General features: G+C 41.2%; 2 protein-coding genes across 5 annotated transcripts in view; both read right to left on the bottom strand.

The window, feature by feature from the left end:
• sh3pxd2aa (SH3 and PX domains 2Aa) overlaps positions 1-20234 on the bottom strand; it is a 97210-nt gene extending 76976 nt beyond the window's left edge. For 2 of the 3 annotated variants that reach the window (XM_018750922.2, XM_018750921.2), the window contains exons 1-2: positions 19720-20233; positions 8663-8743 (exon numbers count right to left, since the gene is read on the bottom strand). In XM_018750922.2, the coding sequence (XP_018606438.1) occupies positions 8663-8743; positions 19720-19980 (342 nt within the window). In that variant the 5' untranslated portion in view covers positions 19981-20233. Of the gene's footprint in view, positions 1-8662; positions 8744-19719 lie in introns of all 3 variants that reach the window. The other variant, XM_018750920.2, reaches the window with a different exon arrangement.
• A 225-nt stretch (positions 20235-20459) lies between these two features.
• Positions 20460-26958, bottom strand: stn1 (STN1 subunit of CST complex). 2 transcript variants are annotated; one of them, XM_029259109.1, is made up of 10 exons: positions 26935-26958; positions 25887-26021; positions 25410-25505; positions 25044-25121; positions 24689-24862; positions 23430-23556; positions 23077-23230; positions 22159-22281; positions 21572-21644; positions 20460-21073 (listed from the first exon to the last, which is right to left on the bottom strand). In XM_029259109.1, exons 2-10 carry the CDS (start codon positions 26011-26013, stop codon positions 20916-20918), a joined length of 1110 nt encoding a protein of 369 aa, XP_029114942.1. In that variant the 5' UTR covers positions 26014-26021; positions 26935-26958; the 3' UTR covers positions 20460-20915. The 2 variants fall into 2 exon arrangements, with proteins under 2 accessions (XP_029114942.1, XP_018606373.2); XM_018750857.2 differs by lacking the exon at positions 26935-26958 and adding an exon at positions 26724-26860.
• Positions 26959-27515: the final 557 nt, after the last annotated feature.

The raw sequence follows: 27515 nt of genomic DNA, 5'->3' as shown, positions 1-27515 counted from the left end.
CCAGCATCAGTCAGTGGAAATATATTAACACATCAAAGCTTTGAGTGTAGGGGGCTGGGACCACACAAACACATACCCACTGTGTGTACCAAGCTTCCCTGGGGGGGGTGTCATGGCATTAGTGACTTCACGAAGATGCCAAACTTATGAATGACCTCCACATTTTGCTCTCAGTGTCACTCATTTACAGTTGAGATAAAGACATGTCCATATTCACACGTTGCATAGAACAGCTGGTCAAACAGCACTAAAGTTCAGTGAAAAAACTACTGCTTTGCACATTCTGGAATCTCATCTCTCACATAATGCCTTTTGTTTCAAAGCAAAAAAGGTTGTTCTGTGGAGTTTATGCCATAGAAGCGTCCCAGAAGTTTTTGACTTGCACATATTAATCCTAAATATAGTCTAGTTCTCAATCATCTTGCCAAGGCAGTGGGAGGAGCAAAACATTTCTCTGTTTTGAGCAGGATTTCGGTGAAGCAAGCCATTGTGCGGCCAGACAAGAACGGGGCTGTATCTCATATGTAGGTGACCTTCCCAAGCCTCTCCACTGGCACAAACATGGTCACACTCTAACAGCAGCCTTTTATCCACGGCCTGAACAACGGAACACCCCCCCCCCCCACTGAAGGCGGTGCTTTGAATGTGCACGAGTGAGGAGACTGGGCAGGGCTTTCGAAATATATAAATAAATAATAATCTGCATGCAAGCAATGCCTTGTGGCCTAAATTTGTCTTTTCATCCAGTGCCAAGAAAGAGAAGGCGTACGTCTCATTTAGATTTTGTATTGCAGACATTTCCAGATACCAAAGCCAGGCTAAGGAAACATCTGAAGGCTCAAGCTCATGTAGGAAGAGAAATAGAACTGCATTAGTATGCATCAATCAGAAATTCCACTTCCAGAAAACTCCTGGAACTTTTTTAAGCTGAGAAAATAACAGTCAAAAGTTCCAAATATAAGTAGGTAAATAGCAGTGGAAAAACAGGATGCTTGAGGTAGAAGCGGTAATAGAGAATGAGGAATGACAAACCTGAGTCACTCTGCTCTGCCTTCTTGGTTTAATCACACTGGTTTAAATATAATAGTTGTGTCCCAGACAAGGACAGAGGGGGATTCATGCGTTCCAGACAGGTTCCCTAACCACTCTGTCTCGTAATTATAAGGTCTTTGCCAGCAAGAGCAGCACAATAATAAAGCATAAAGCTGCATATCAACATTGACGAAATATATGGGGTAGACCCTTGTGAATGTAGATTTTCTCGCTGAACAGAACTGTTGAGGAAAAACCAGCAATCAATTAGCACTAACTCTGGGGGCTCCTTACCTTTATTTATGGTGGTTACGGGACACTGATGGAGTGAATTCAGATGGTATGAAGGAGTAGTAGCTTGGGACAGTCTTCCCATTACACTCACACCTTGTATCGTTTCGTTGGGTTCATGTTACATTTACATTTATTCATTTAGCTGATGCGTTTCTCCAAAAGTGACTTACAATGTTAAGTTTGCAGTTCTTACAAGTTTACAATTACTTACCCATTTATACACACACACACACACACACACACACACACACACACACACACTGACTGAAACCATCTGTCCCAAGCGGGGTCGTGGCGAGCCGGAGCCTAACCCGAAAACACAGGGCGTAAGGCCGGAGGGGGAGGAGACACACCTAAGACCGGACACCAGTCCATCGCAAGGCACCCCAAGTAGGACTCAAACCCCAGAGCCACTAGAGAGCAGGCACAGGCACAGGCCAAATCCACTGCGCCACCGCGCCCCCTCTCCATTTATACAGCTGGGTAATCTTGCTAGAGCAATTTTAGGGTAAGTACCTTTTTAAGTAAAACATTTTTCCATTTGTTTTTAAGTCTGGCTACTCTAAGCATGTATTTATGTGCATGCTAGTGCGACAAAAACAATTTCCTTGAATTTATTTCAGAAAAATAAAGGTTTATTCATTCATTCATTCGATCTCAGTGATAATTTGAATGAAATATGGAATATCTGGTGAACTTTTTTAGAACTTCTTAGCATAGCATGACCACCCCAACTAAATACTGAAACCTTTCATCCTTTTGGTGTATTAGATCTCTGTTGTTAAGCAATTCTGTTCAGTTCTGTTCTGTTGTAAACTGAGTTGTAAATTGGCCCTCATAAAAACAGCATACCAAAGAGCCTAAAGCATTAAGAAAATGTGGTATACAGTTTCTGAGAAATGGGCCTTCTTTAAAACAGACAGAAAAAGAAAAATTTGGTTCTGGCACTATAGTACTATACTCAATTCTATCCCCAATCATCTCATCTATGGCTTTTCCAGAGGGCTTTTGCCAAATTCACAGCTTCCTTCACCATACTCCCTCCATGCAGGGTTGCCAGCAGCCTAGAAAATAAACTCGGGAAGGACCGCGAAGAGACAAAGTTGAGCACATGGACCTAAGAAACATTTTAACCTTTCCCATAAAAAGCAAAAATCCACTACTTCACATCGGGAGGGAGATGGCACAAAATGTTAACCCTTCAAAAGAGCAATCCATAAGATGATCCACCTTGTCGAAGGTGGACGAGTAACACAGACCTGCAGTTGGAGAGAACATGTGCTATTTATTGGCAGTGGCTGGTCTTACAGCATGAAGACATTAAAGAGCATCAGCCACAGAACGAGCAGGAATTCAGTAAACCATGTATGTGGTCAGATACTATTTTATTCACTTTCAAGTGTTTTCAAACTCAGATTTGCCGTGTTCCCAGTAATAAATCAACTTTAGTTCTAGGAAGTTTGTAATGACTTATTTTATAATAGAGATTCAGTGCCGATGTACAGTCTGTGCATAATGACAGATGACGTAAATTTTATAATTGTAGAGAAAACTAAAGGCATCCCTCACAAAAACAAACAATCAGTGAATTTTCACTTTTACATACAATGGCAAATATTCTTATTTTTCTGTGTAAATGCCACTTTTTGTATTTATGAAAAAACATCTGTAACTCTATAACGCACTAAGAAAAAAACGTTTCCGGTCAAAACACTTGAAACGGTTACAGTTTATTCTATTCTATTCCGTTCATTCTATTTTTATTTTTTCCGTTTATTAAGTAATTTTTTTAGGCACATCTATAATTAAATAACCACTGTTGTTCTCAGCTACTAACAATACAGTGTATTATTCTTGTCTTATGTCCAGTAATTATTTCCTATTTCAACATATTTTTTTTGAAAAAGTCTTACTTAATAAAAGTTTTTTTTTTTTTTGCTTAAATTTCAGTTAATACTAGTTTGATGTTAACTGCATGTCTGACTAAAAAATGTTCACTTTTCAAACTGAATAAATTCAGCATGAGCTACAACCTTAAACAGATAAATCTGCATAAACACTTGTAGTCAAAGTGCAAGAATGGAAAAATGATACAATTGCATGACAAAAAACAACAGCTATTTGAAGAAGCATCTCTATTTTTGTACTGCTTGGATCATATGTTTAGGACTCTGAGGAAACGTCTGGAGGAGGACATAACGCTACACAGAAATGAATTTAACTGAACTAAACTGGATTTAAGGTAAACATAATTGTTACTGAACAGATAATGCTTAATAAGGACTATAATGGTGCCTTTTCTGGTGTCATTCTGTGCTGTAATTGCTCACCGTGTACCACAGTTCTCCCTGGAAAACACTCTTTAACCGTGTCTATGTAAGCAGGCCTTAGATCACAGGTGCCTCCCTCAGAAGGTACAAACACCCTCCGTTTGACCTTGCAGCTTACAAAGATAAACATTCATTTATAGCAGCAACTTCAGAAGCCTCATATCTTGAATGCATGGACACCCTATTTTGGGCTATTTCACGGTTCAAGCCCTCTTGCTGCATTTTGTAATTTCCTTTCCAGTTACAGCAAAGAGAGTGGCTCCCCGATGCCCTCATCAGATTAGCACATGTGGCATAACCTTTTAACCAAAAGTTCACTGTGATGTTTCAGAGCACCAGTAAATACAGCAGAACTTCCCAGAGATTGGATGGCTTATCTTTTTCCTGTGGGGCCTTGAGCCCATCCCCAAGCCCCATTTGCAACAGAGGACCACATTTGTTAAGCATTTGTTGATCTAGTCCTAGCGGAAGCAACAGAGTCCTCAATGCACACAAGGAAACACATTAACACATCAAAGCTATTGGTGGCAAGGTCATCAGGCACAGGTGTATTTGTGTGTGTTAAAAGCAAGCCCTGACTTTCCTGACCACAAGACTGACCCTGATTCAGAATCACAAGTTTCCGAGGTGCCTTGTGCATCACAGCACCACCAACACGTGCATGTGCATTAATATAAACATCGGCAGCACATGTCGTCACTACTCAAGGAAACACTGTCCATAACGCATGCATTTATTTGCATTTTGATTGGGGTCAGGCAGGGCACTGTATTAAAAGCTGGAAAAGCAAAAGTACAGCTGAACTCATGTGCCTGTTCCAAAAAAGAACAATAAAATCCCTATAGACAACTTATACATTACAAGTAAGTAAAGTCATTCATTAAGGATTCAGCAGCTGTATAGCATCCCCAAGGAATATTCAACACTGCCAGGTCAACATTGTCTTACAGCAAGGGCAAAGGATTTCAATCCCAAATGAGGTGATAAACAACCCTAACCCTATTTTCACAAGCACTCTCTCACACTAAACTGGAGTCAAACTTAATCTGCAATCATGACGGCATGAAGCTAGACAATGTAGATCTACATTTATTTACAGCGCATTGCAAAAGTATCAAAGGCCCTTAAAAGTTAGCACCATTTCATGAATTTCAAAAGATATACAAATGTGAAAATATCACAATTTTGACAGATCTATTTCATGTTAAGTCTATTTCAAAAGCCAAAATTAGTTATTTATCCTTAGATATTAAAAGTAAAACTGAAATGTTCTGCTTGCATAATTGTAAAAGTCCTGTGTTCCAAAAGCTGAAAGTTGCAAATTGCTCCCAAACAAGACACATTTGCCTCTTATTTGGACATAACTGAATAATTGGTTTCTACCAGTGAGCAACTGTCACATTTTATAGATAAGCCAATAAAAATCACATTGTTTAGGAGTCATTACCCAGGCTGTGAACCTTCTGCAAAAATTAAGGCTAAACAGCATACTACAAACGTAGGAGATAAAGTGATCCAAATACTTAAGTCAGGAAAGGGTATCAGAAAAACATCAAAGTACTTAGATGTCCCAGTGAGCACTACTGGATCCATAATCACGGAGTGGAAGGTGTATCACACCACTCAGTCACTGTGTAAAGAAGGTTATCCGTGAAAACCTTGTGCCTAAGCAAGACATAAACTGGTAAGGGAAGCAACAGACGCCATGCCAGAAGTCAGCTGCTGAAGCTGGGGAACATGTGCATTAGTCCACAATATTAAGAGCTCTCCATAACACTGGCCGATTTGGGAAGGTGTCAAGAAAGAAGAAATTAATCAAGAATATGCATTAAAAAGGTCCGTCTGTAGTTCGCCACAATGCATTAGAGGGAACCAGCCAGGATGGTGGAAACGGTGTTGTGGTCAGATGCAACCAAAATATAGCTATCTGGCCAAAATTAAAAGCGTTATGTATGGCACAAACCAAACACTGTCACACCTCAAAAAACACCATCCCTACAGCGAAGTAAGGTGGTGGCAGCATAATGCTGTGAAAACACTTTACATCTGCAGGGACTAGAAATCTTACAATTAATGGAGGAATGGATAGAAGTAAACACAGACAAATGCTGGAAGACAACACGTTCCAGTCGGCTCAGAAGCGGAGGCTTGGGAGAAAGTTCACCTTCCAGCAAGACAAAAATCCAAGTAAAACAAAAACTGCAAGACGGAGGCAACATTTGAGTGGTTCAAAAAGAAAAAAAAAAAAAGTGAATGTCCTACAATAGCCTACTCAAAGTCATGAACTCAACATCACTGAGAATCTGTGGTACTTTTTGATAATTGCAGTCCAGAAGCACCATCGAACCAGCTTGAATGATTTGCAAAAAAACTGCCAGGAAGAACAGGACAAAAATCACTCCTGAGCAGTTCAAAGCTGGTTCAGACTTACCTCAAAAGACTTAAGGCTTCGACTGTAGAAAAAGGAGGCTCTACTAAATATTAATGTGTGGGGGTTGAATGCTTATGTAAGGAGCATTTTTGCTTTTTTTTAAAATTTGATCAATTTTTAATTTTGACTTTGAAGATAAACTGCTGGAAAATTAAATTTAAAATAAAAAAAAAATACTTATTGGAAGAATATATGTATGTATGTATTTTTTGAAATTATGAAAATGGTGCTAACATTAAAGGAGTTTGAATACTTTTGCAAAAACACTGCATATAGCTGATATCTTTGTCCAATGCAGCAGGATTAGGTTTAAGTTACAATTATTTACCCATTTCTAGAGCAGGGCACTTTTACTGTATTATTTCCAAGCAACGACCTTAATCAAGGCTAATACAAGAACTACAGCACTACCCACTATTTGAAAGCAGGAGGAAGAGAATAAATATACACAATGTAGCAAATGTGCAAAGTGTACAAATATAGAGATCCCTGTTAAGAACACAAAAATAGCTATGGTTTTTATTTTCTTTAATTCCACTTTGTGAGTAAGGGGGTGTGGTGGTGCAGTGGGTTGGACTGGGGCTTGCTCTCTGGTGGGCCTGGGGATCGAGTCCCCCTTGGGGTGCCTTGCGATGCACTGGCGTCCTGTCCTGGGTGTGTCCCCTCCCCTTCTAGCCTTACACTCTGTGTTGCTGGGTTAGGCTTTGGCTCCCTGCGACCCCCCCCAAATTGGTCAAGTGGTTCAGAGAATGTGTGTGTGTGTGTGTGTGTGTGTGTGTACGGTAATCAGTTAAGCAGTAAACCAGTAGAGGTCCAACCCAACATGGATGGCTATCAATGGGACCTTTCAGATAGCGCTTCCTACAAGGACATGAAACATCACTTCCTGCATAGCACACTGCGGCCATTAAGTTGCAGGCCTTCCCTCTGAGCTTTCACAGGCACCCAGAAGACCACCAAATATGTACAGGCAGTCCCCAGATTACAAATGAGTTCCGTTCCTCAGTCTGTCTTTAAGTTAGATTTTGACACAAGTTGGAACAGTTAGGTATGGTGGGCATGAGTTTCTCAAATGTTTCTCTTAGTAAATCGTGTATCTTTCCATGCATAGAAAACATTAAAGAAACACTTCCAGATACACTAAAACATCTAATATAACAATACAGTAATAATAATACAATATAATGAGGTAATGATAATTAACAACAATAAATGTACCTACAGTATTTATAACAGAGAGAGACAAAGAGATAATAAATGTTACTACTGTTATGATGAACAGAAGACACAGAGGAGGCTGGACCCAAGTGCAGGATGGTTTATTCAGAATCAAAGGAGTAAATATGTTCTCATGGTCGGAGACGGGCGAATTGGCAAAGTGAACAGAGGCGAGGATCCCAAATCGTTGTGAGGGACAAGGGAGGCGGTTATCATCAACGAGACATGGAACGGGACTGGGGAACGATGAGGGACAGGACTTGGAAGAGCAAAGTGAGGTAGGTTTGAGAACGTAGTGAGATTCCGGAACTGGGAAGAGGTTGAGCAGTGAGAGAGAGAGAGAGAGAGAGAGAGAGAGAGAGAGAGAGAGAGAGAGAGAGAGAGAGAGAGAGAGAGAGAGAGAGAGAGAGAGAGAGAGAGAGAGAGAGAGAGAGAGTGTGTGCACATGCAAAACATTAAAGAAACTTTAATGTTCGCTTTCCAGTGTTCGTTGGGGTTTCACCTTTTTCCAGTCGCTTTATTATTTCCACTTTAGTTTCAAACATGATCATTTTCCTTTTCTTGGATGCATCACCCTCACTCACATCACATTTACATTTTGTGCTATGGTTAGGAGAGTAAAAACAAAAAAATTATAGCCAAGTACAGTAACACACGAGACACTTAACAGCAACGTGGTCCAACTGAAAAGAAGGAAGTCTTTGTCCTACCTCGGGCTCACGCGCCCTGCCAATGTACCGCTGTAGAAGCGCAATGTTTTGATGTGCATCGCAAAGTAACACCCGCTTATTATTAGAACCATTGTATATAATTTGACTTTTTAAGATAATAGGCTTAATTATGAAGTTTTCATTTGATTGTTACTTAAGGGTGACAAAAAAAAAAAAAAAAATGTACTTTCGGTCAGTAAGGGGGTGGTTCATAACTACGGGTCGTACGTAAGTTGGACGTTCGTAACTAGGGGACTGCCTGTAGTGTAAAGCTAAGTCGTTGAAACAAAAAACCAGTTGAAGCAGTGCCATGTCAATCCACATTTACTTAAAGAAAAAACTACCACAATAAATGTCAGACTAGACCTCATTTCTGAATTCTATTAACTTTCAAGCTGATGCAAATGTAATTTAAATTATCAGCACCTGTACTGGCAGAAGTAATTATAAATGAGAGCCTGACAATTTGATTTAAATGACTGTGATGAAGAAGAGGATCAGAAGAATATTCCTTGGGAACGTTAATCATAAATACATAAAATAGCCCTTCCCGTAGAAGTATTCTCCTCGTCATTCTGTTTTATTTAATATAATAAAACAATATAAGATGTATAACAGTTAAAATATTTTTTAAACAGTTTGCTTACCTGGAGATCAAAGAATTTACTGTATCTCCTGTAGATGATATGGGACGTGGAGTCAGAATATGTGACGTTGATTAGATACACCTGGCAAAAAAATGACAGAGAAACATACTGTGAAAATGACACATAATACAACCACAGAGCTAAGAAGTACTGAATGATGCAAGGAGACAGAGGTTATTACCAGGGTGCATGTGGTTTGCTGCATAAGCATTATTTCAAGTACTATACAAGGGCCCAAGTTAGAGCGTACAACCAATGGGAGGTTGACCTATCCTTAAACACTAAAGTCAGCTGACCTCGGTGGAAACAGCCTTGGACTCGAGGTAATCTAACTTTCAGAGAAAAGCATCCCCACCCTGCGAGAGCTACAAGAATCTTTTATGTGCTGGAATGATTTATAGTTGACTATTAGACTAAAGTGGACCTAGAAAAAATTGAATTTACAATGAGGAATGAGTAGAAGCTACAGTTTACCCATCCCCACACAGTATGTAGGATGCAATTAGAAGAGCATTGTTTTATGGTCCCTTTGGAACAGGCCACACTTCACCCAGGGAGGGAAAAAAAAATGTAAAAAATTATCAATCACATTGTACATGTCACGTATTTTGAAATCACAGTTTGTCAGCATTTGGAAACATCTTTACAGAAATTTCTGGAAACAATTATGAGCAGAGTAAAAGCTGGAATTTACTAAAGTGACATCATCTTTCCATCTCAGCTTTTCACCTTTCATTGTTCAACTAATGGAACTGTCCCATAATTGTGCACTCAAGAAGCCAATTTTCTGTACATTTTTGACTTCAAAAAGAAGCTGTACTGAAACATGTGGACTTAGCAGCTGTCTGCAAGATGATCAACTGTTTTGCTGATCTGGGTCTCCCCACCATTTAAATAATAAGTAAGTTCGCTTAACGAAATACAGTAAAGGCAAAGTATGGAAGAGTATGCATTGCTGAAGAATTGAACAAATGATACTTAAACCGATATCTGAAAACAAAGAGTGCATAAACTTTGGTGTCTAAGAGATGCAGAATAGAACACACTACATCTGCACTACAAGTAGATTCCACAAAACAGAACACAGTTTGAATGTGTGTGACACTGCAAGAAAATATTAGCTTCAAACCGATGAGCAAAGCCTCATTTCCTTCAGCATGTATGACTGTCCTTCCTCAGTGTTGGGAAGGAAAAAAAATTTCCACAGCAAAATGATTTCATTTCTTAAGAAAAGTAGGTCTCTACTGACATATGCTTCCAGAAACATTTTGTATGGTATGTCACAACTTGGGTGGGGTGGGGTGGGGTGGGGTGGGGTGGGGTGGGCAGTGAGTTGGACCGGGTCCTGCTCTCCAGCGGGTCTGGGGTTCAAGTCCTGCTTGGGGTACCTTGTGACGGACTGGCATCCCATCCTGGGTGTGTCCCCTCCCCCTCCAGCCTTACGCCCTATACTGCCAGGTTAGGCTCTGATTCCCTGCAACCCCATATGGGACAAGCGGTTTCAAACTCTCTGTGTGTGTGTGTGTGTGTGTGTGTGTGTGTGTCTCACACCTTGGATGAATTATTGAAGATGCAAAAGATGACATGCCACGCCACCTTTTGCAAGTTATTCTCTGAGCCGCCATAAAATCAGGGAACAGAATGGAAGGCTACAAAGCATGCAATTAATTAGCAGAACACATGTCCACATGGGGACTGAGATAATGGCAATATTTGCCACTCTCTTTTGAGGCAAAATGTGCCAAAAAATCTATCAATTCATTATCACTGTGGACAAGATCCTATCCCACAAACTTCCCAAAAGCCATGAGGTGGGATACACCCTGTGTGGAACACCAGTCCAAGACACACGCGCATGCGGGTGCTAAACTGCAATTCAGAGTCACCAATTCATCTGAAACACAACTTTGGAGTGTGGAAGGCAACCAGAGCACATAGAGGAAATACATGTGAACATTGAGAGAACCCCACACAGATTGCTTCAAAACCCACGATCAAACACACTGCTCTGGGAGGCACCAGTGGTACGTTCTGCACCAGACAAAAAGACATTGATTAAAGAAAATTAAATCATGGGTTTGTAAGAAAACCTCGGGAATAAAAGGTCTGAGTTTTTTTTATTTAAAAAAAAAAAAAAAAAAAAAAATAAGTGACCCAAATTGCCAGATGGAGTTTTGCTCTCTGGAGCAGATCTGAGAGGTGAGGGATGTCATCATCTGTTTTGTTAAGGTGGGTGGGATGTCCACACTCCTTGCCTGATGTGTGGACTTAAAATGGCTCCAGCAAAGCCTGCAGCTCAAAGGGCATGCTGAAATATCAACCTCGTCCTCTCGATTCTACTGTACAGCCAAACCTCGGCACGGAAAATGAGGGCCCTGAGAAAAGATCTTAACCCTCTGCCAAAAGGATGTGTCCTCAAAGTGACCATGATGGAAAACAGACCGTACCAAAAGCCTGCTCTCAAAATATCACCGCTAACACTGTGCAAATGGAGACTTCAAAACAATCCCCGTGCAACTCTACATTCAGCACGTGTACAGGTTGGAATATCAACATCAACGGCTCCTTTTCGCCCACTTTTCTTTGTATGGTGTAGTAGATGTGAAAATGCACGCTCGTTTTAGAAATGGTACACAAGTACATAGATCCACAGAAACCAGCTACATGCTCATGTTAACACACCACACATCTATACCAAATGGCAGGAATGAGACTTCCCATGGAGTTTGTGTGCGTCAGTGAGAAAGCGAGCACACTTATACGTATAATTGTGAAGAACGAAGTATGTAAGTGTAAGCATGTGCATGTCGAAACGTGTATATAGCTGTCTGTGTCTCCATCAAGAGAGAGGGTGGTCAGGGTGTGTGACTGCAGTTAAGGGGTAAATGGAGGTTTGAATGTAAGAATGGTACGCATGTACACACAGAAATGTCTCTGCATAGAACTTAAAGCTGTAGAAATGTAGCAGAGTGCTCACATATGGATAGGATATCACCTTCTCCAACTGCCTGCCAATAGGACATTACATTTATAAATCGGTAAGCTGTCAATTCAAATGCAGGCCACACAAGAATAAGCACAAACATGTACAAGCGCAAAGCGTGATGTTGATGTGCTCTGCGGAAAATGTTTATAGGCATTCAACCATGTTCATAACAAAAACGGGGCACCGGATGCTTGCCGACAATTAACCTAGTCTTCTTAGAGTGCTCACTTTCACACTGAAAACAAAAAGCACCGCCGGAGATAGGGTCAAATTAAGGTCTAGGCCTGGTCAATGATGATGATTTCCGCAACACATGAGCTGTAGCGTTGCAAACTTACGATTCAGTTCTCCGTTTTTTACATGGCTGTTCATTTCCTACACATATCTGTTACGAATCTACCGTTTCATACACTATACAATCTGTGTAACCATTGTGTGTGAAAAGCCCATAAAACTTGTTCCTTATGGCTTTACACTAAAACTGCCTATGTTGTACACAACATAGAAAATAAAATCATTCATAAAGGAACTAAATACAGAAGTCACTACCCAGTAATTTAAATGATCCATTTATGACACTAAATTATTTATACAGTGTGATTAAGTCATAAATAACCTGTATTTTAATTCTGTAGGTTCAGAGAAGCTTTTTTTTTTAATAACAGCAAATAATTATTAAGTAATGAACATTTAAAATTAAATCTTTTCAAAAGTATAAACCGCTATTACGCATTGACAGTGACTTAGAGTTTAATGTATAAAACGCACATCACCAGAACAGACTAACAATCTGTCTTATCACATACACACAGTCCAGAAGTCACACACACACAAACACACAAAATGACTAGGTAATAATCAAATAATTTCCTGTATTTAATTTTGTTGAGAAACATGGGCTGGTCGAAGTATGACTTTAGAGACCAGCTGCTGCAACCTCCTTGTGGATGCGGAGACGAAAGAGGAGGAGGACCAGTGGGTGGAGTCGGGACATGGAAACAATGGAGCTGCACATATCTAGATGAGAGCAAACAGTGCTGTGATTCAGGCCAGCAAAGTGTGTCCCTGCCTAACACAAAAGCATACCACCCATCCCAAAACATGACCCTGGTACACAACACAGGAAGCATCTCTTACGTTTGCAAAATCTTTAACCGCTTTCATCACTTACACTAAATACTGCAATTAGCGCTTTTAAAGGCACAACATAAAATAGAGTTGATCGTTATTAAATTGTCATATTTTAGCTCAGATCAGGACATGGGCCTTGGACAAACAATTCAGAGCGTGTTGCACAAATGTAACTCAACAGGGTCTGTCTTATGACGAAAACCAAAAAAGCTGATGCTTTTTCCCAAAGCAACTTACAATGTTAAGGTACTTACCATTATTCACCCATTTGTACAACTGGGTAATTTTAAGGTAAGTACCTTGCTCAACACTGCTACAGCTGGAGGTAGGAATCAAACCTGCAACCTCTGGGTCCAAAGGCAGGAACTGTAACCATTACTCTACCAGCTATCACCAATTAATTCATGCAAACAGAATAATTCATACTATGTGTACAGCAAGCATTTATGTTCACATTTATTTATTTATTTACCTTATGTTTTTCTCCAAAAGTGATTGACCATGTTAAGCTGCTAACAATGTTTCACCCATTTATACAGAAAGGTATTTTTCTACTGCAGCAATTCGGGGGAAGTACCTTGCTGAAAAGGTGCTACAACAGGAGGTGGGATCCGAATGTGGGTCCTACAATAGCAAGACAGTAGTTCCAACCACTATGCTACCTGATGCCTCAGTTACAGTAATTATGTACAGAAATGCATGCTTTTTTAAGCATGAAGCTTTACAATTAGAATGACATGCCAGCTAAGAGGTAATAAAACAAATGTTACAACAAACTTTACATATTATGACAATACCTGGTTGAATTAAATTTACATTTATTCATTTAGCAGATGCTTTTCTCCAAAGCGACATACATCTCATGGAAAATACAATGTGTGCATTATATTAGGAGAAAGAGAGACATAGTTGCAGACATGTGATTCTTAAGTAGTTTGTTTCCACAATATGAATCAATGTACATCACGAGTAGCTGTATAAAACTTTATCCGAATATTATACGATTCCTTCCTAGTAATTTATATATACACATATGTATAAACATTAACGTTACATTACAAGAGTAGTTGTGTGAAGGTTTATCCATTGTTTAACAGGCATGATCTCAAAGTTATAGTGCATGAAAATTGACACATTACATGAACTTAGTAGATCATGGTCGAAGTGAGTCTGGAAGAGATGAGTTTTAAGACCCTTTCTAAATGTGAACAGAGATTCAGCAGTTTTGAGTGAGAGGGGGAGGTCGTTCCACCACAACGGAGCCAGAACCGAGAACCTCCATGCTTTACCTTTCGTGTGTAGGACCACCAAGCGGGCGGATGTGGAGGAGAGTAGCAGTCTGCTTGGGGTGTAGCGGATGATCAAGTTCTGAAAAATAGCTTGGAGCAGTTCTACTGATGCTTTTGTATGCTTGAGCAGACACATCCATTTTCTTTGTGAATCATGTTTATGTGGGTAAAATATCATGAAATACTCAGTAACTTTGAGCATACATGTGAAGCTATCCAACAGCAATAAATCATGTCATTCCACATCAATAATCCCCGTTAGTTTACTGAATTATGTCTGACATTAAAAGCAGAATTAAAACAAAGAGTGACTGTAAGCTTTAGATAAGCAGCAAATGCTACCAGAAAGCAAAACTGGTTATTTTGCCTTTCCTTCCCCAGTTACACAAATGCTTAAAAACAGTAATCACAGAAACCGTGGAGTATCGTACGACCACATAACCAGCTCCTTACAAGCGAAGCTGGACTCTGCAAGCTGCAAGGACTGTTTGTCGATTTGATTTCTATTTACGGCATTGTTTCCCCTAATTAAGAGCCAAGCTCTCTCTTGGCATCCAGTTCCGCACACTCCTACTGTACCCCATGCCTTTACAGCTTTGATCCAAAAATAGTCCAGCCTCACCCACCAACAGCAGTTACAAAACGGTCCATCCAACAAATAAGTACAACAAGTAGCGAGAAACGGTGCACTGAGAACCAGAAGAAGCGACTCACTGCTTGAGCTGGAAACTCTTCCTCGGTTCATGGACCAAGAGCATGAAGTTGGCTTTCAAGTGACTTTTGCCGGTGTTCAGCCTTTTGGGCCAAGCCACTTTAAATAAAGAACTCCGCCTAAAATCCTATATATAAGTAACCTATAAAACCATAACCACCATATTTTTCAACATGAACGTCATTAACTCTTTCCAACCCCTGTGTGAGTTGAAACTTCGCTTCTCTGAAGGGCCATTTAAAATGTTTAATTCTTACAGTTTTATGTGAAGATGATTTAAACTTAAAATCAACTATTCATCGGACTGTTTTACAAAGATTTAAGCAAATTAAATGTTTCATGCGGTGGCTTTAATGCCTGGCAAACATGTTTTCTGCATATCCCTTGCTTTGAGTCATTCATATTAGTGAAAAGCTGAGTAATGTTCATCTTGTTATTGTGAAGGTAATACTGTCCACTGTCCTCATTCCTTGCCTGTCCTTCGTGGTCATTCTCTGTTTTCCTCCAACCTATTACCCCCTCCCCCATCCCTCTTCCAGCAGAAGGACAGGAAATGTAGCCTGGCAAACAGCATTTTCCTGTGGGGAATGAAAAAAGTGCCGATTCAGCAGAGACTTCCTCCCTGTGCCCACTTGCTTTATCATGGTAAAAACTAAGGCGGACTTTTCCTTTGGTGCGCTACACCCTGTTTCAGAGGCACATTTCCAGACTTTATACTCCTATGACAAGTGATATTTTCATGTCCAAATGTTCCCCAGAGACATCAAAAATAAAATGCATAAAACCAAAGTACTTATTCTACATTCTGGAGCAAGAGCTTGACACATCTATCTTTTTCTACATTATCCCATTTGTTATCTCCTGAATGACACTAATTTCAATTACTACACTGTTCATTACAATAAAAATATACAACAAAGAAATGTTAAAGGTTTCTAAAAGGAACATTTCATGTTCCAGAGACTAACATGTCTCAGAATTAACTGTACGTTCATATAATGTCATACTGCTGCAGATCACTCTAAAGCAGGCAGTATTCACTTGTCTCAAATGACACATGAAATTTTCATTATAAAATGTTGAACGTCATCATATTTCCACTGCATAGCCAAACTCCTAGAGGAAAATTGACATGCTGCAGTACTAAAAATATGCAATATAAAAGTTACAAAGGGTAAATTACAATGCTAGTTCTAGTAGATGTACTATTAACATTTCAACTGAAATAAAAAAAAAAAAAAAAAAATTAGGCCATGACATTGGTGTATTGGGTGAAGAAGACAAGTGTGTAAACACATGCGATGGGAGTTCAGAGAGCACTAACCTTCAGGCATTAGTAAAGGAAAACTATATTTTAAGCCTTTTATTCATACATTTGCATACTGTGTGGTGTTTTAATTCGGCAGAGCAGGAGGGACCAGGATACTACTGGACTTCTGTACTAATACTATTTTTATAATCATAGAAACAACAATTAAACATTATGTAGCAGCAATTACTACTTTATCATCATACTCATCTCTTTCAGACACATTTCCCTCTCTAGTTCCTGACAGCTTAATAAGATAGTCCTTAGTATTTTTTAATATTCATATGTTACCTGTATTTGTGTGTGCTACAAAAAAAAGGTGGTATCACACAATGAAGCTCGGCTTATATACAACTCCTTTGTTGTGAAACACACTTGTTTGCTGAGCCGCACGTCAATTTGGAGAAAAGCACGAGCCAAATACATAAACGCAAAAGTGCTACAACTATTCTCATCAGCTTCAAAGGAACCAGACAACTAAAAAGAGGAATATTACTAAATGTTTGTTTCCCTGGCCATTTTAACATTGGTCACCACAGCAATTCACTCGACAGGTGAGCGTGTCTCAAGGTGAGCGCTGCGCGGTACAATTCGATATGACAATTCAAAATGAAAACTGCAACATGTAGGTTAAAACGATCCACAAGGATGTGCCTGTCCTGATTTGAACAAGCTATACAGCTCGTGCATGTTGACCAGATCTAAGTGTTCGAGATGTTCCTAACATGTGGAGGCCACCCATGCTTGCTCCCCAACCCCCTCGCCCTCGCTCTCCAGTCCTCCCCCCTACAATTAAGTCCTGAGCTGAGCTGGCATCATCCTCCCCGCAGGCAATGAGTGGTGAGGCTGTGTGACGCGCAAACAATGATTTCAGTGAGAAGAACGTCAGCACACGTCCTGACTCATTCGGCCTGCAGCACCATGGCCGTTCCTGCTGGCCTGGCCATCGCCCAAGGAACAATGGCCTGCTGACAAGTTCTCCCATGTGAGCACTGGCTGGATCAAAGGCCAGCTTTCTTTTTTTGGGGGGAGCAACCTGATGCATATGGTAGATTTTTTTCTTTAATTGTGCCATTTTGACATTATACTGATAGTCCATTTAAGCGTTAAAGAGAAAACACACAGGAACTCGACTTCCTGGTGAAGACACCGGACACTGGTCAAAGAGTCGCTGAAAGACAAACAAAACGAGAATCCATGATGTCAGATGTTTAACGGTGGCTTCCCACATCTGAGGGAAAATGGGTTTCCAGTTCTTTTATCTTTTCACACAGGCCCTCTTTGTCACTCTTACAGCAGACAGCTGAACTGAAAGAAGTGCTATTTGCTACATTATCGTGATTTTTTTCCCCGTACCATTTACAACTGCTCTTTATAACATCTCCTTCTTGCAGTAGGAATTTCCAGCTGTTTTGCCACAAATGGACAATTTGCAGGGAGGGTCTGGAGCTGCCGTTTTCTCAGGGTCCTACAGAGAGTCAGGGGTTAGGATTGCTTCTCTCACCAGTCCTGAAAGTAAGTCAATAAATTACTGAAACCTTGTGCTCTATGGATGCAAAAATAATAATACCTCGCTCGGACATGACAATGCAATTTCTACATCATACATTCCATGTCATTTTTTTGAAGGAATGTTTTATGAAAACAAGATAAATTCTGAAAACAAAATGAGTATTATCCATGTATATCCTGGAAATGCAATCACATTATGTGGGTACTTGGATTATAGTTTTTTCAATGGCAACACTGGATTGTAGAGGATTTTTTTTTCTTTTTTTTTGGAGTGAGGGGGGGGTATATAGATCACTTTTCAAACACAATAAAATTAAATCAAAAGTGTGAGCAATAGCCTCAAATACCCAGCTGTTTCAATGGGCTTCCGCAAAGAGTCCAACCGCCAAACCAATATCACGTTCTTGTAATCCATCACTGTCACAACCTGTTCAATATTTTAAAATCAGAAGCATCGCAGCAGAAAGTGATGAATATTTCAATCCATTAGACATATGAGGAGACAGGAGGGGTAGGTCTACTAGGAGAGATGTGGTTCAGCAGTATTCCTGACACAAATGGCTGCACAATAACATCAACAGTGTGCTGGTAGGGTCCTGCTCTCTGGCAGGTCTGGGTTCGAGTCCCGCTTTGGGGGGTGCCTTGTGACGGACTGACATCCTATCCTGGGTGTGCCCCCTCCCCCCTCACACCTTGTTGCCAGGTTGGGCTCCGGTTCGCTGTGACCCCACTTGGGGCAAGTGGTTTCAGCTTGTGTGTGTGTTGGTACACATGCGGTTCAAGTAACATCAGAGAACATACATTAATTACCCAAGACTTTTCTCCAAAGCAACTTACAGTGCTAAACGACTTACGATTCACGTATTTATGCAACAGGGTAATTTTTCCTGAAGCAATAAGTACCTTGTTCAAGGGTACTAGAGCAGGAGACGAGATTCAACTCTGAGCCCTTTGATTGAATGCAAAGCATTACACAATCATTAGTGTTTTAGTGCTGCCATTATTACCTAGCTGAGGTACTCATCCAAGAAAACAGAATGAGGTTAGCAAAAAGCAAAACTTCCTGTAAGGCCTCAGATTAGGTGTGACACTACAACTAAGAGACTGCCGGTGCAAGCAGGTTTCTGCAATACATGTTCTCCATCAACAGGTTTTCCACAGATTACCAGAATTTGGAATAACAGACATAACACATATCCGCTGCCTCGAAGCGATATAACCAAGGAGATACAGTGAGTATGTCTTACACCAGAAAACTGAGGTATAAATATTTATTTATTGGCATTTCGATTTTTCCCTCTTGTTTATTCACTTTTCCGCTCAGTTGGAAGAGACTGGAACTCCTGGACTCTTCTGGCGAACAGGCTGCATCAGCTATGCAAAACGGCACTAGCACTATTACACTGTACTACAGTACAGTACAGTAGTACTACGCTGACTGTATTTTACCGTAGACTAGTGTAGCGAACAGTTGAGATCCGCTGAGAAAAGCGAAGCGCGGATTGTTGAGGCCCTTCTGATCGTTCCTGTTGATTTCTGCGCTCGTCGAGCTGCTACAGGACACGATCACAAGTCAACAAGCGCTCGTGCCTCAGCTGGCGCGCGGCGCCGGTATCTCGGCGGAGGATGTCGTCTCGCGCTCGGTCTCGTGTGGCAAAAAAAGCAAGGCAACAGCAACAAATGGTCCTAGCTAACGGTTCACACTGCGTATGACGGCAGGCTGTAAAACATGTCTATGTTTGGGCAAAGTAATGCTTGAGTCTTTGGAGGGTTTGGGCTTCGCTTCCCCGCTCGGTCGGTGTGAGGCAGCCTCTGTGCCCTGCGCTGTACGGACCACTACAAACGTGCCGCACGACTCCCTCTAAAAAAGTCACGCAAAACCTCGTCGTTTAGCAGTTTTACTTCGCTATGTTTCGCGGGGAAAAGTCAGGTGGCAATGCGGATTATAACGGGTCATTCGTAGAACTTGTGGAAGATTTGGCCGCCCAGCTATTGCTACTGAGAAAGAAAGGCGTAAAAAAGGTTTTTCCCTCCACACTGAACACGCACAGTATTTGGAAGTAGCACAAACGCGCTCACTCACTGTGTGTGTGTCGGAGAAGCGCGCCTCATACTCACATAATGTTTGGACGGGCTGCGCCTCTTCTCCACATCCACAACTTTGACGTCGAGCACCGTGCGGAGCTGCATCTTCTCGGCTGTGGGAGCGAAGGAAGCGGTCGCGCGCTCCTCCGCTCTGAGTAACCCGCCGCGAATCTTTTGTGGCAGCTCTGCGTCTACTACAGCCGGCCGCGTGGGCTCACATTTCCCCCCACAGCGCCAGGTCTGCTCGGTGGGGTTCGCGCAAAACCTGCCCTTGTTGTTGTTTGAAGCTAGCATCCATTCACGTGTCCCCGAAACGTAAGCCTGGAGATGGCGAGTCGTGGAACCACGCTCCTTGCTGCGCTCCACCGCGGGCAGCGCGCGCCGCTCCTATCCGAAGACCGGGCAAAACAGCGCGCGCTCTGCTCGTGTAGCAAACACACGGGCTCCGCCGCTCGAAAGCCGTCCTCTTCCCGCTGGGCGTTAATGAGCAGAGGCCGCTTCCCCCCTCCCGCTGTAGGAACCACCTTCGTGAAACACGGCTCGTCCGAAAATGTTGGCTCTCGTGCTTTATGTCACGTTAGGGATTTCGTAACACTAAACCATGATCCTGCCCTCTCACAAAACATTGCTGAAGAGAAACTTTTCCCGCACTTGCACGTAGAAGCAAATATGTGTGATTTCACGTTATGTACCGTGTGAGTAGTAAGTACTGCCACTCACTGAATAAATAAATGCTTTAATGTTTAAAGGCTTTATGCTTTCAACTACCCTCTCAGGTCAGTTCACAAAATCTCGCGCAATTTTGCCATATACAACTCTTCATTCTGACATAATTTCCATATTATCACCGATTATTAAATGCCACAGAGTATCTCTCTTAATCAGAAGTCATTATATAGCAGAAAGCAAGTACTCCATCAAATGTGGTATTCGACGTAGGGTAAACGAGCCCCTAGGAGAGCGAACCAGACCGTCTCTCAGTTACTAAGCAGCGCCATCTTGTGCGCAACTACAGTGTCTTACAAAACATACTTACTGTACTGCCCTGTATTTCCACCAGCAAAAGATGGCTGTGAGGTATGAATTAATTAAAAAACACTATTAGCTTATGATTTGCACATTTTAAAATTCTTTACAAAAATACATTTGTTGACATTAAGAACCAATGCATTCATTTCAGCAGCCCTTCGGGTCCTGGCTATGGTGGTTCAGTCCGTGGTGGAAGTGCCTCAAAAGACAGTGTAGTAGTTGTCTGTGGTGCTGACGATTTCACTTTCACATTCCAAAGATCTGAGGACCGCCTCGATAACCGCCCTGCTCACGTTCTGGCTGTAGGTCCGTCTCACACAGGACAGGATGTGCAAGACATGGCAGCCCCGCTCAGCATCTACAAAACAAGGAGCATTTTCCTCACCTCCGTTTGTCAGCCACCAAAATTCACACAATAACATAACTACAATCTTCCTCCACTGTAGGAAAATGCTTTTACATCGTTACATCATTTTTGCAATGTAAACAACACTGGAAAACCCTACATTTGATGTGAAGGTTCGTTTGTCAGTTCAGTTTGCTGGATGAATACTGCCAGCCCCAAGTGCCACATGAAAATAGAAATATATAGCTCACACAAATAGTGAGACACCTACTTCTTCACACTCTGTGGCTGCAGGCTTGGTATAGAGCTCCGTGAGGACAACTCCACCCGCAGGCCCACAGGTAGCTGGGTAACCAAACGAGATAAACCCGGAGATCCCATCCATCTCTCACACTCGCCACAACTGACAGAAAAGGGCCGTAAACTCCTCCCTGCACCATTGGTCAGGTGCCATTTCACCAGTGACCATTGACAAGATCAACACATAAAATGTTTGCGCTCAAAACTCACATTTCTCCCGCTTGGAATCTTCTCTGATTATATCTTTGGTCACTCTGTGTAGCTCTCTGTCATGTTCAGTTACCTGGCAAAGAAACCCATGGACAGAACACACACCAGCATTAAACCCTGCTGAAACAATTCAACTAAAACATTTCTTATGTCATTTTCCTTATGACTACAGGCTAAATTAAACTTTAAAGTAACCAAAGCTTTCCCCTCCCCCCTTTCCGGCATAACACTGGCTACCACGTTATAATCCTAATGTTGCTCATTGATGCAGCAGGTAGAGCTGCCACCTCACAGCACATAGGTTACTCAAACATAGGTTCGAATCCAGCTTGGTCTGTGAGGAGGGTGCATATTCTCCCTGCGTCTATACAGGTTTCCTGTGGCTGCTCCCGTTTCCTCCCACATATTTTGTTTGTACTGGTGACTGTACGCTGCCCACAATGTGTGAAGATGTGTGGCTACCCTGCAATGGACTGATGTCTCTTCCAGGGTGGGCTCCGTATTGGTACAACACTGAATTGGACAAATGATTAAGGAAAGCGACTGAGGTTATAATCCCAGAAGTATCTGGGTAACCAGAGGCTTACCTGATAGACTTCATCCTGAGATATGACTTTGCGGAACACCAAGCCCTCATCCTCAAGAGCTTTTACAGTTTCTAGGAAGAGATGACACACTTCTTTTGTTGAGGACTGTACTGCTGTGGGTTCCTTAAAACAACAAATAACATTTACTCGGATATAATCCTGCAATGCAAGACTCATTTATTGTATCAAAAATGGCTTTGAAAATAAAAGAATGACAAATGGTGATTAGCTGATATGAGAGCAAAGGACAGAATCACTAGATGTGTACATTAATTTCATGGCAAGGATACAGCCAACTTGCACACAGGCTGCCTTTGTATGTTACAGGAGAGTTCCTGTCCAGCGAAGCTAATCATTACACACACACACAAATACTACCAGTGCTGTTCTCTTCGCTCTTGTCTCCTTCAGAGAGGATAATTAATTGATTTAGATCAGAAGAGTGCAGTATCTCTCCAAAGGTAATTTGATATAAAAATTGAAGCGCTGTAAGGTTACTCAATCCCTTCATTTTTCTTATCAGCATACAAATTGTAAATGTTAATAGACCCTGAGGACCAACCACTGCTGAAGCCAAGGGAAAATACAAGCAACTGCAAACACATGCCAAAAGCTGATGTTTATCGCATTTAATACATAATGTTAATCTACTTTGACACTCTACTGAAAAATGTAGGCCTTATATACAGTATATATACTTTTTTTAAAATTTAGCATGCACTTCAGTTGATTCTATCCACTCTTGTATTACATACCAAATCACAAATTTTAATTCATCGTCAGTGATAATATGGTTTTAAATAATGTTGCTTGGATAAAAAGTTTAAGATTTAAATAGGCAGCACTGTGCTGTGATTGCTTTATGGACTGTATAAAACATACATGCTCCTTGGAGACATGGGTAAGTAAGTGCCTTACCGGCTGTTCTGTGGTACTCTGGGAGACCAAGGGAACAAAAATGTGCTTGACGTCTTTCAGCCGAAAGCTTTCAACTGCATCACGGCTCAGGAGGTCTTTAAGCATCTTAATAGCCCGCTGGAGAAGAGGAACGGAGGAAGGGACATCCCTGGAGCTGTGTGGACGCCGTGTAACTTTAACATCACCATGTGTGTTCTGTCAGACACACTTCAGAGTCACTTATTAAGATACGTACTCCACCAAGTTTAGACAAACTATTCACATACATATATGGCAGTTATCATTTATATCACTTTACTAAACAAACATACCTTTTATTTATCTTTGAAACTAGAATGGTTGCGAGCACTTACTCTGCACAGTTCAGATCACGAGCACATTGAGTGAAGTCGAAGGGTTTGTCATAGACCTTCCTATACATCTGGGGCACTTCCATCATCCAGGAGATCTGCACTGCCATGACTGGGTCATTCACTTTATCTGAAATTGCAGGAAGACACGTGCAACTTGTCACATTAACCAATGCCTTGGATTTGGTGTAGCAGATACTAAAAAAATGCATCTTCCTGTCATTTGTCACAATGGAATAAGTACTTCAATGTAATCAACTTTATCCCAAAACATGTGTTACTTGTCAGAGTTACTTGTGTGTCTAAGCAGATCAAGCCACAGGTTTTCATGAGTAACACAGACCAGCTACACTGTAATACACGTTCTGACTGTAGTTCATTCTTCCCTATTTCATTTGAACAATTTTCATATTATGGGATATCGCTTGCTCAAGCTGGTTCACTAACATCTAATGGTTGTCCTTCATATTTTTCTCCATTTGTAAGTACACTGCTGTGTTAAAGAGGCCTAGTTTCGTTACTCTTTTAACCTGAATTTAAACTGATCCATCCATTGCTTGCTTTCTAACCCTAACTTACATTTGTGTTTATTAATTAATTTATTTATTTATCTGATGCTTTTCTCAAAAGCAAATTACAGTGACTTACCAGTCTCCACATCTGGGTAACTTTAAGCAGAATAATTCAAGAGGGTAAAAAGCTTGCTCTATGGTACTACAATAGGAGGTGGGATCCAAAACAGTCCTTTGAGTGCAAGACAGTGAGTGGCTCCATCCTCTACACTAACTTCCAAATTCATGGTCAAAATCAACTTGCAAAATTCAAGACCAATATTTTTCTGAAATATGTGACAACTGGAGCACTGAAAGGTCCTTAAAGGTATTACGACCGAGACCCATGACCTACAGAAGACTTTCCTTCCCTCAGGAGGAGTCTGATAGCACATTTCAACAAAGTCCACAGTGGTACGATAAAGCTACACTTCCATAGTACGCAATTACATTCGTTCTCATCTGTGTCTTTAACTTATGCCAGAAAAGTCAGGAGTGGGCTATACATTCCATGTGGAGATCAACAGCAGACAAAAGACGCTTTATATCCCTGTCACATAAGCTATGCACTAGTGCCTTTTCAAAGAAAAACATGGTTGTCATGTTTCTGTAAAACAAAGGAAGAAGACTAAATAGATGTAAACTTTGAAAGTGTCATTCAGAAGCAAGCAGAAATGTAGAGGGACAGCCAACATGCCAAAGTTCTCTTACAATAGCAGGATGCTTTAATTTCTCTCTGTTGCCTAGACATCTTAACAGAACCTCGAACCCTCAGCAGGTCCCCAAGCTCAAGACACGAAATGAGCTGCTGAGCTTGCTTCAGTTTCTTCAACTGTTCAGCTGGGCAAAAGAAGCCATGGCCCATCAACAGCAGAGTATTTCGTGCTGGAAACAACAAAAGAGGAAGGGGAGACTCAGTTTCTCCAGAACCGTACATCTATGCTGTAATAAATTTTTATTTTTTTTTTACTAATTTAACTGCTTTTTAGCTATTAATTTTTCAAATTTGTAGAGCTGAGGAAAACCAGTATTGAACTGCAGACATTTAAAGGCATAAAGAACTTACAGCTACCGGATTCGGTTGGTTCCCTCCATTTCTCATCCTTCCAACAGAGACAACTGATCACTCCTGTTCCATCATCCACTGCAACTCAGATCATCAGAAAAAAAATCTTAGCTTTCTATACAAACTGGTTTTTCCATTGGGTCACGGTAGGTCACATGCGTAGGCAAGTTTTCCAGTTGTCTGGACAATGCTGACAACCCCAGTGTTGAGAAGGAACAAAGGCTGAAAAATACTATTAAATTCAATAAATGCAGAATACTGCAAATACAAATCGCACAATAACTTTCACATTTTTATTAAAAATGCCTTGTCCCCCCACCCAACCCACAGGGAACAGGCATCTTGAAAGAGTGGAAACATCCTTACCTCCATAACAGAAGAAGTCTTCTCTCTCTCGTTTATACACAACAGTTCCTAAAACATCAACTTTAACAATTGGGTGATTTTTGTAGAAGTAAATGCCTGTGAAATGAAAAATGAAAATAATTACTACAGTCCAGTGATTATTATCGCTACTGATTGAGCTATATTTACTTGGCACCTTTCCCTGAGTTTATTTTCAATGTTTAATAATCGGTTTCACATGCTAATTCTCCTCCCCCCATTTATACAGCTATGTCATATTTTACTGCAGTAATTCAGGGTAAGCACCCTGCACATGAGTAGCCTATACATTGATTGTATGTGGAGATCAACAGCAGACAAAGGACACTTTTAGCAGGAGGGGTTCCACCAAGGACATTCATATTCATATTACTGAAATACAGCTGTAACCACTATGCCACCTGCTGGCCCAACACCTGCACAAAGAACATTGCTTTAGATGACTTGGTTTTTACACACCTGGGACCTGATAGGACTCCTTCATTTCTAAGATGTCTTTGATATAAAGTCTGGCATGAGCAGAGAACACAGGATCCAGACCCCAGAGCAATGAAGGGGGTTCATCTTGCCACTGCTGGGGCTGCATGGCATTAACTGGAAAGGGAAAAACAAACAAACCAAGGAAGCAATTTAATTAATTATTCATTAATTAAATCGATCACCAAACACTTTTAGGAGAAATAAAGCATCCTGTAGACGTGTTTTTGTGCACATATGCACTTGCTGCCTGTCAAAGTGGAACAAAAGCAGACGATAAACAACAAGGTGACATTGAAAATTGTCATTATTACTACATACTCGCCTCGGTTAAGCGCAAGAACGACGTTTACGTCGTTACGTTTAACGACAAGCTACCCGTTAGGCGGTCAGGAGGAAGTCAGTGTCACCGTGTCACGCCGGTGTGTGATTTTCAAGGTTTGATCATCATGATGTCTTAGTTATTTATTCAGTAGAAATAAATAAATACGCAAGAAATGTATACTATATATATAGAACACACCGGCGACTACACATCGTCAGTCAGTGTTCTATAATTTGCGTAGTACACACACACACACACATTTTCAGAACCGCTTGTCCCATACAGGGTCACGGGGAACCGGAGCCTAACCCGGCAACCCAGAGCGTAAGGCTGGAGGGGGAGGGGACACACCCAGGACGGGACGCCAGTCCGTCGCAAGGCACCCCAAGCGGGACTTGAACCCCAGACCCACCAAAGAGCAGGACTGTGGTCCAACCCACTGCGCCACTAATTTGCGTAGTAGTTATTTTTATTATTTCTTTTTGTTTACTTACCCCCCCGTTAGGTTTGTTTGATTGTTGTGGTTAATGATCTTCTTGTATTGTGCGTGTTTGAATTGTTTAATAATAATAACAAAGTAGTCACGGTGTACGAGCCGTTCCACTCGAAAACTTTCCCGGGATTTATTTCCTCGTTTACACAACGCAGCGACACACGAAAACGGTGGGCCAACGAAAAATGTTCCCAGAGTTTCCGGGCGCTTACCGCTGAACACTTCCGCAGCGCCACCTTTGCTCGAGGTTACGATCGAACAAGACAGCGATCGGCCGATACTTGAATAAAAAGCAACGCCGTTCATTTACCATGTACCATTTATGGCAGTTTTGTTCCCCGTCCTCGGTTCTTCCCTAACTGTCTGTTTTTTCTTTTCTCAGTAGCAATACATCGATTGGAGATATGTAAATGAAATGTAACTGCTATGACAGCATTAGTTAATGCATATAAATTAAAAGCAATTAAAGTAGATCCTGCTTTATTGACATTCTGCGGGTGGGACTCCTGTACTTCAGGGGGCGCTAGCGGCCTTATACAATGACTAAATAGAAATGTCCACGAAACACTAAAGAAGAAGTATACATGCCCCCTTCTTTTTTTAAAGAAAAAAAAAAGAAAAATCATGGTTTATTGTTTGCGCATGGTTTAATGTTTCATTAATATAGCGCTTTATATGAGAACAATTATTTATCCAATTTCATCGTGTGGGGAAAAATCATGTAACGTTTATACTTGTGCGAAAACTTCTCTTATGTTCAATGTGTAGCGCAAGCAGCGGTCCACGCCGAGTT

Source organism: Scleropages formosus, chromosome 16 (assembly GCF_900964775.1).
Source record: "Scleropages formosus chromosome 16, fSclFor1.1, whole genome shotgun sequence".
Classification (NCBI taxonomy): domain Eukaryota; kingdom Metazoa; phylum Chordata; class Actinopteri; order Osteoglossiformes; family Osteoglossidae; genus Scleropages; species Scleropages formosus.
Note: the sequence above shows the minus strand (reverse complement) of the source record. Positions and strands in the feature narration are given on the sequence as shown.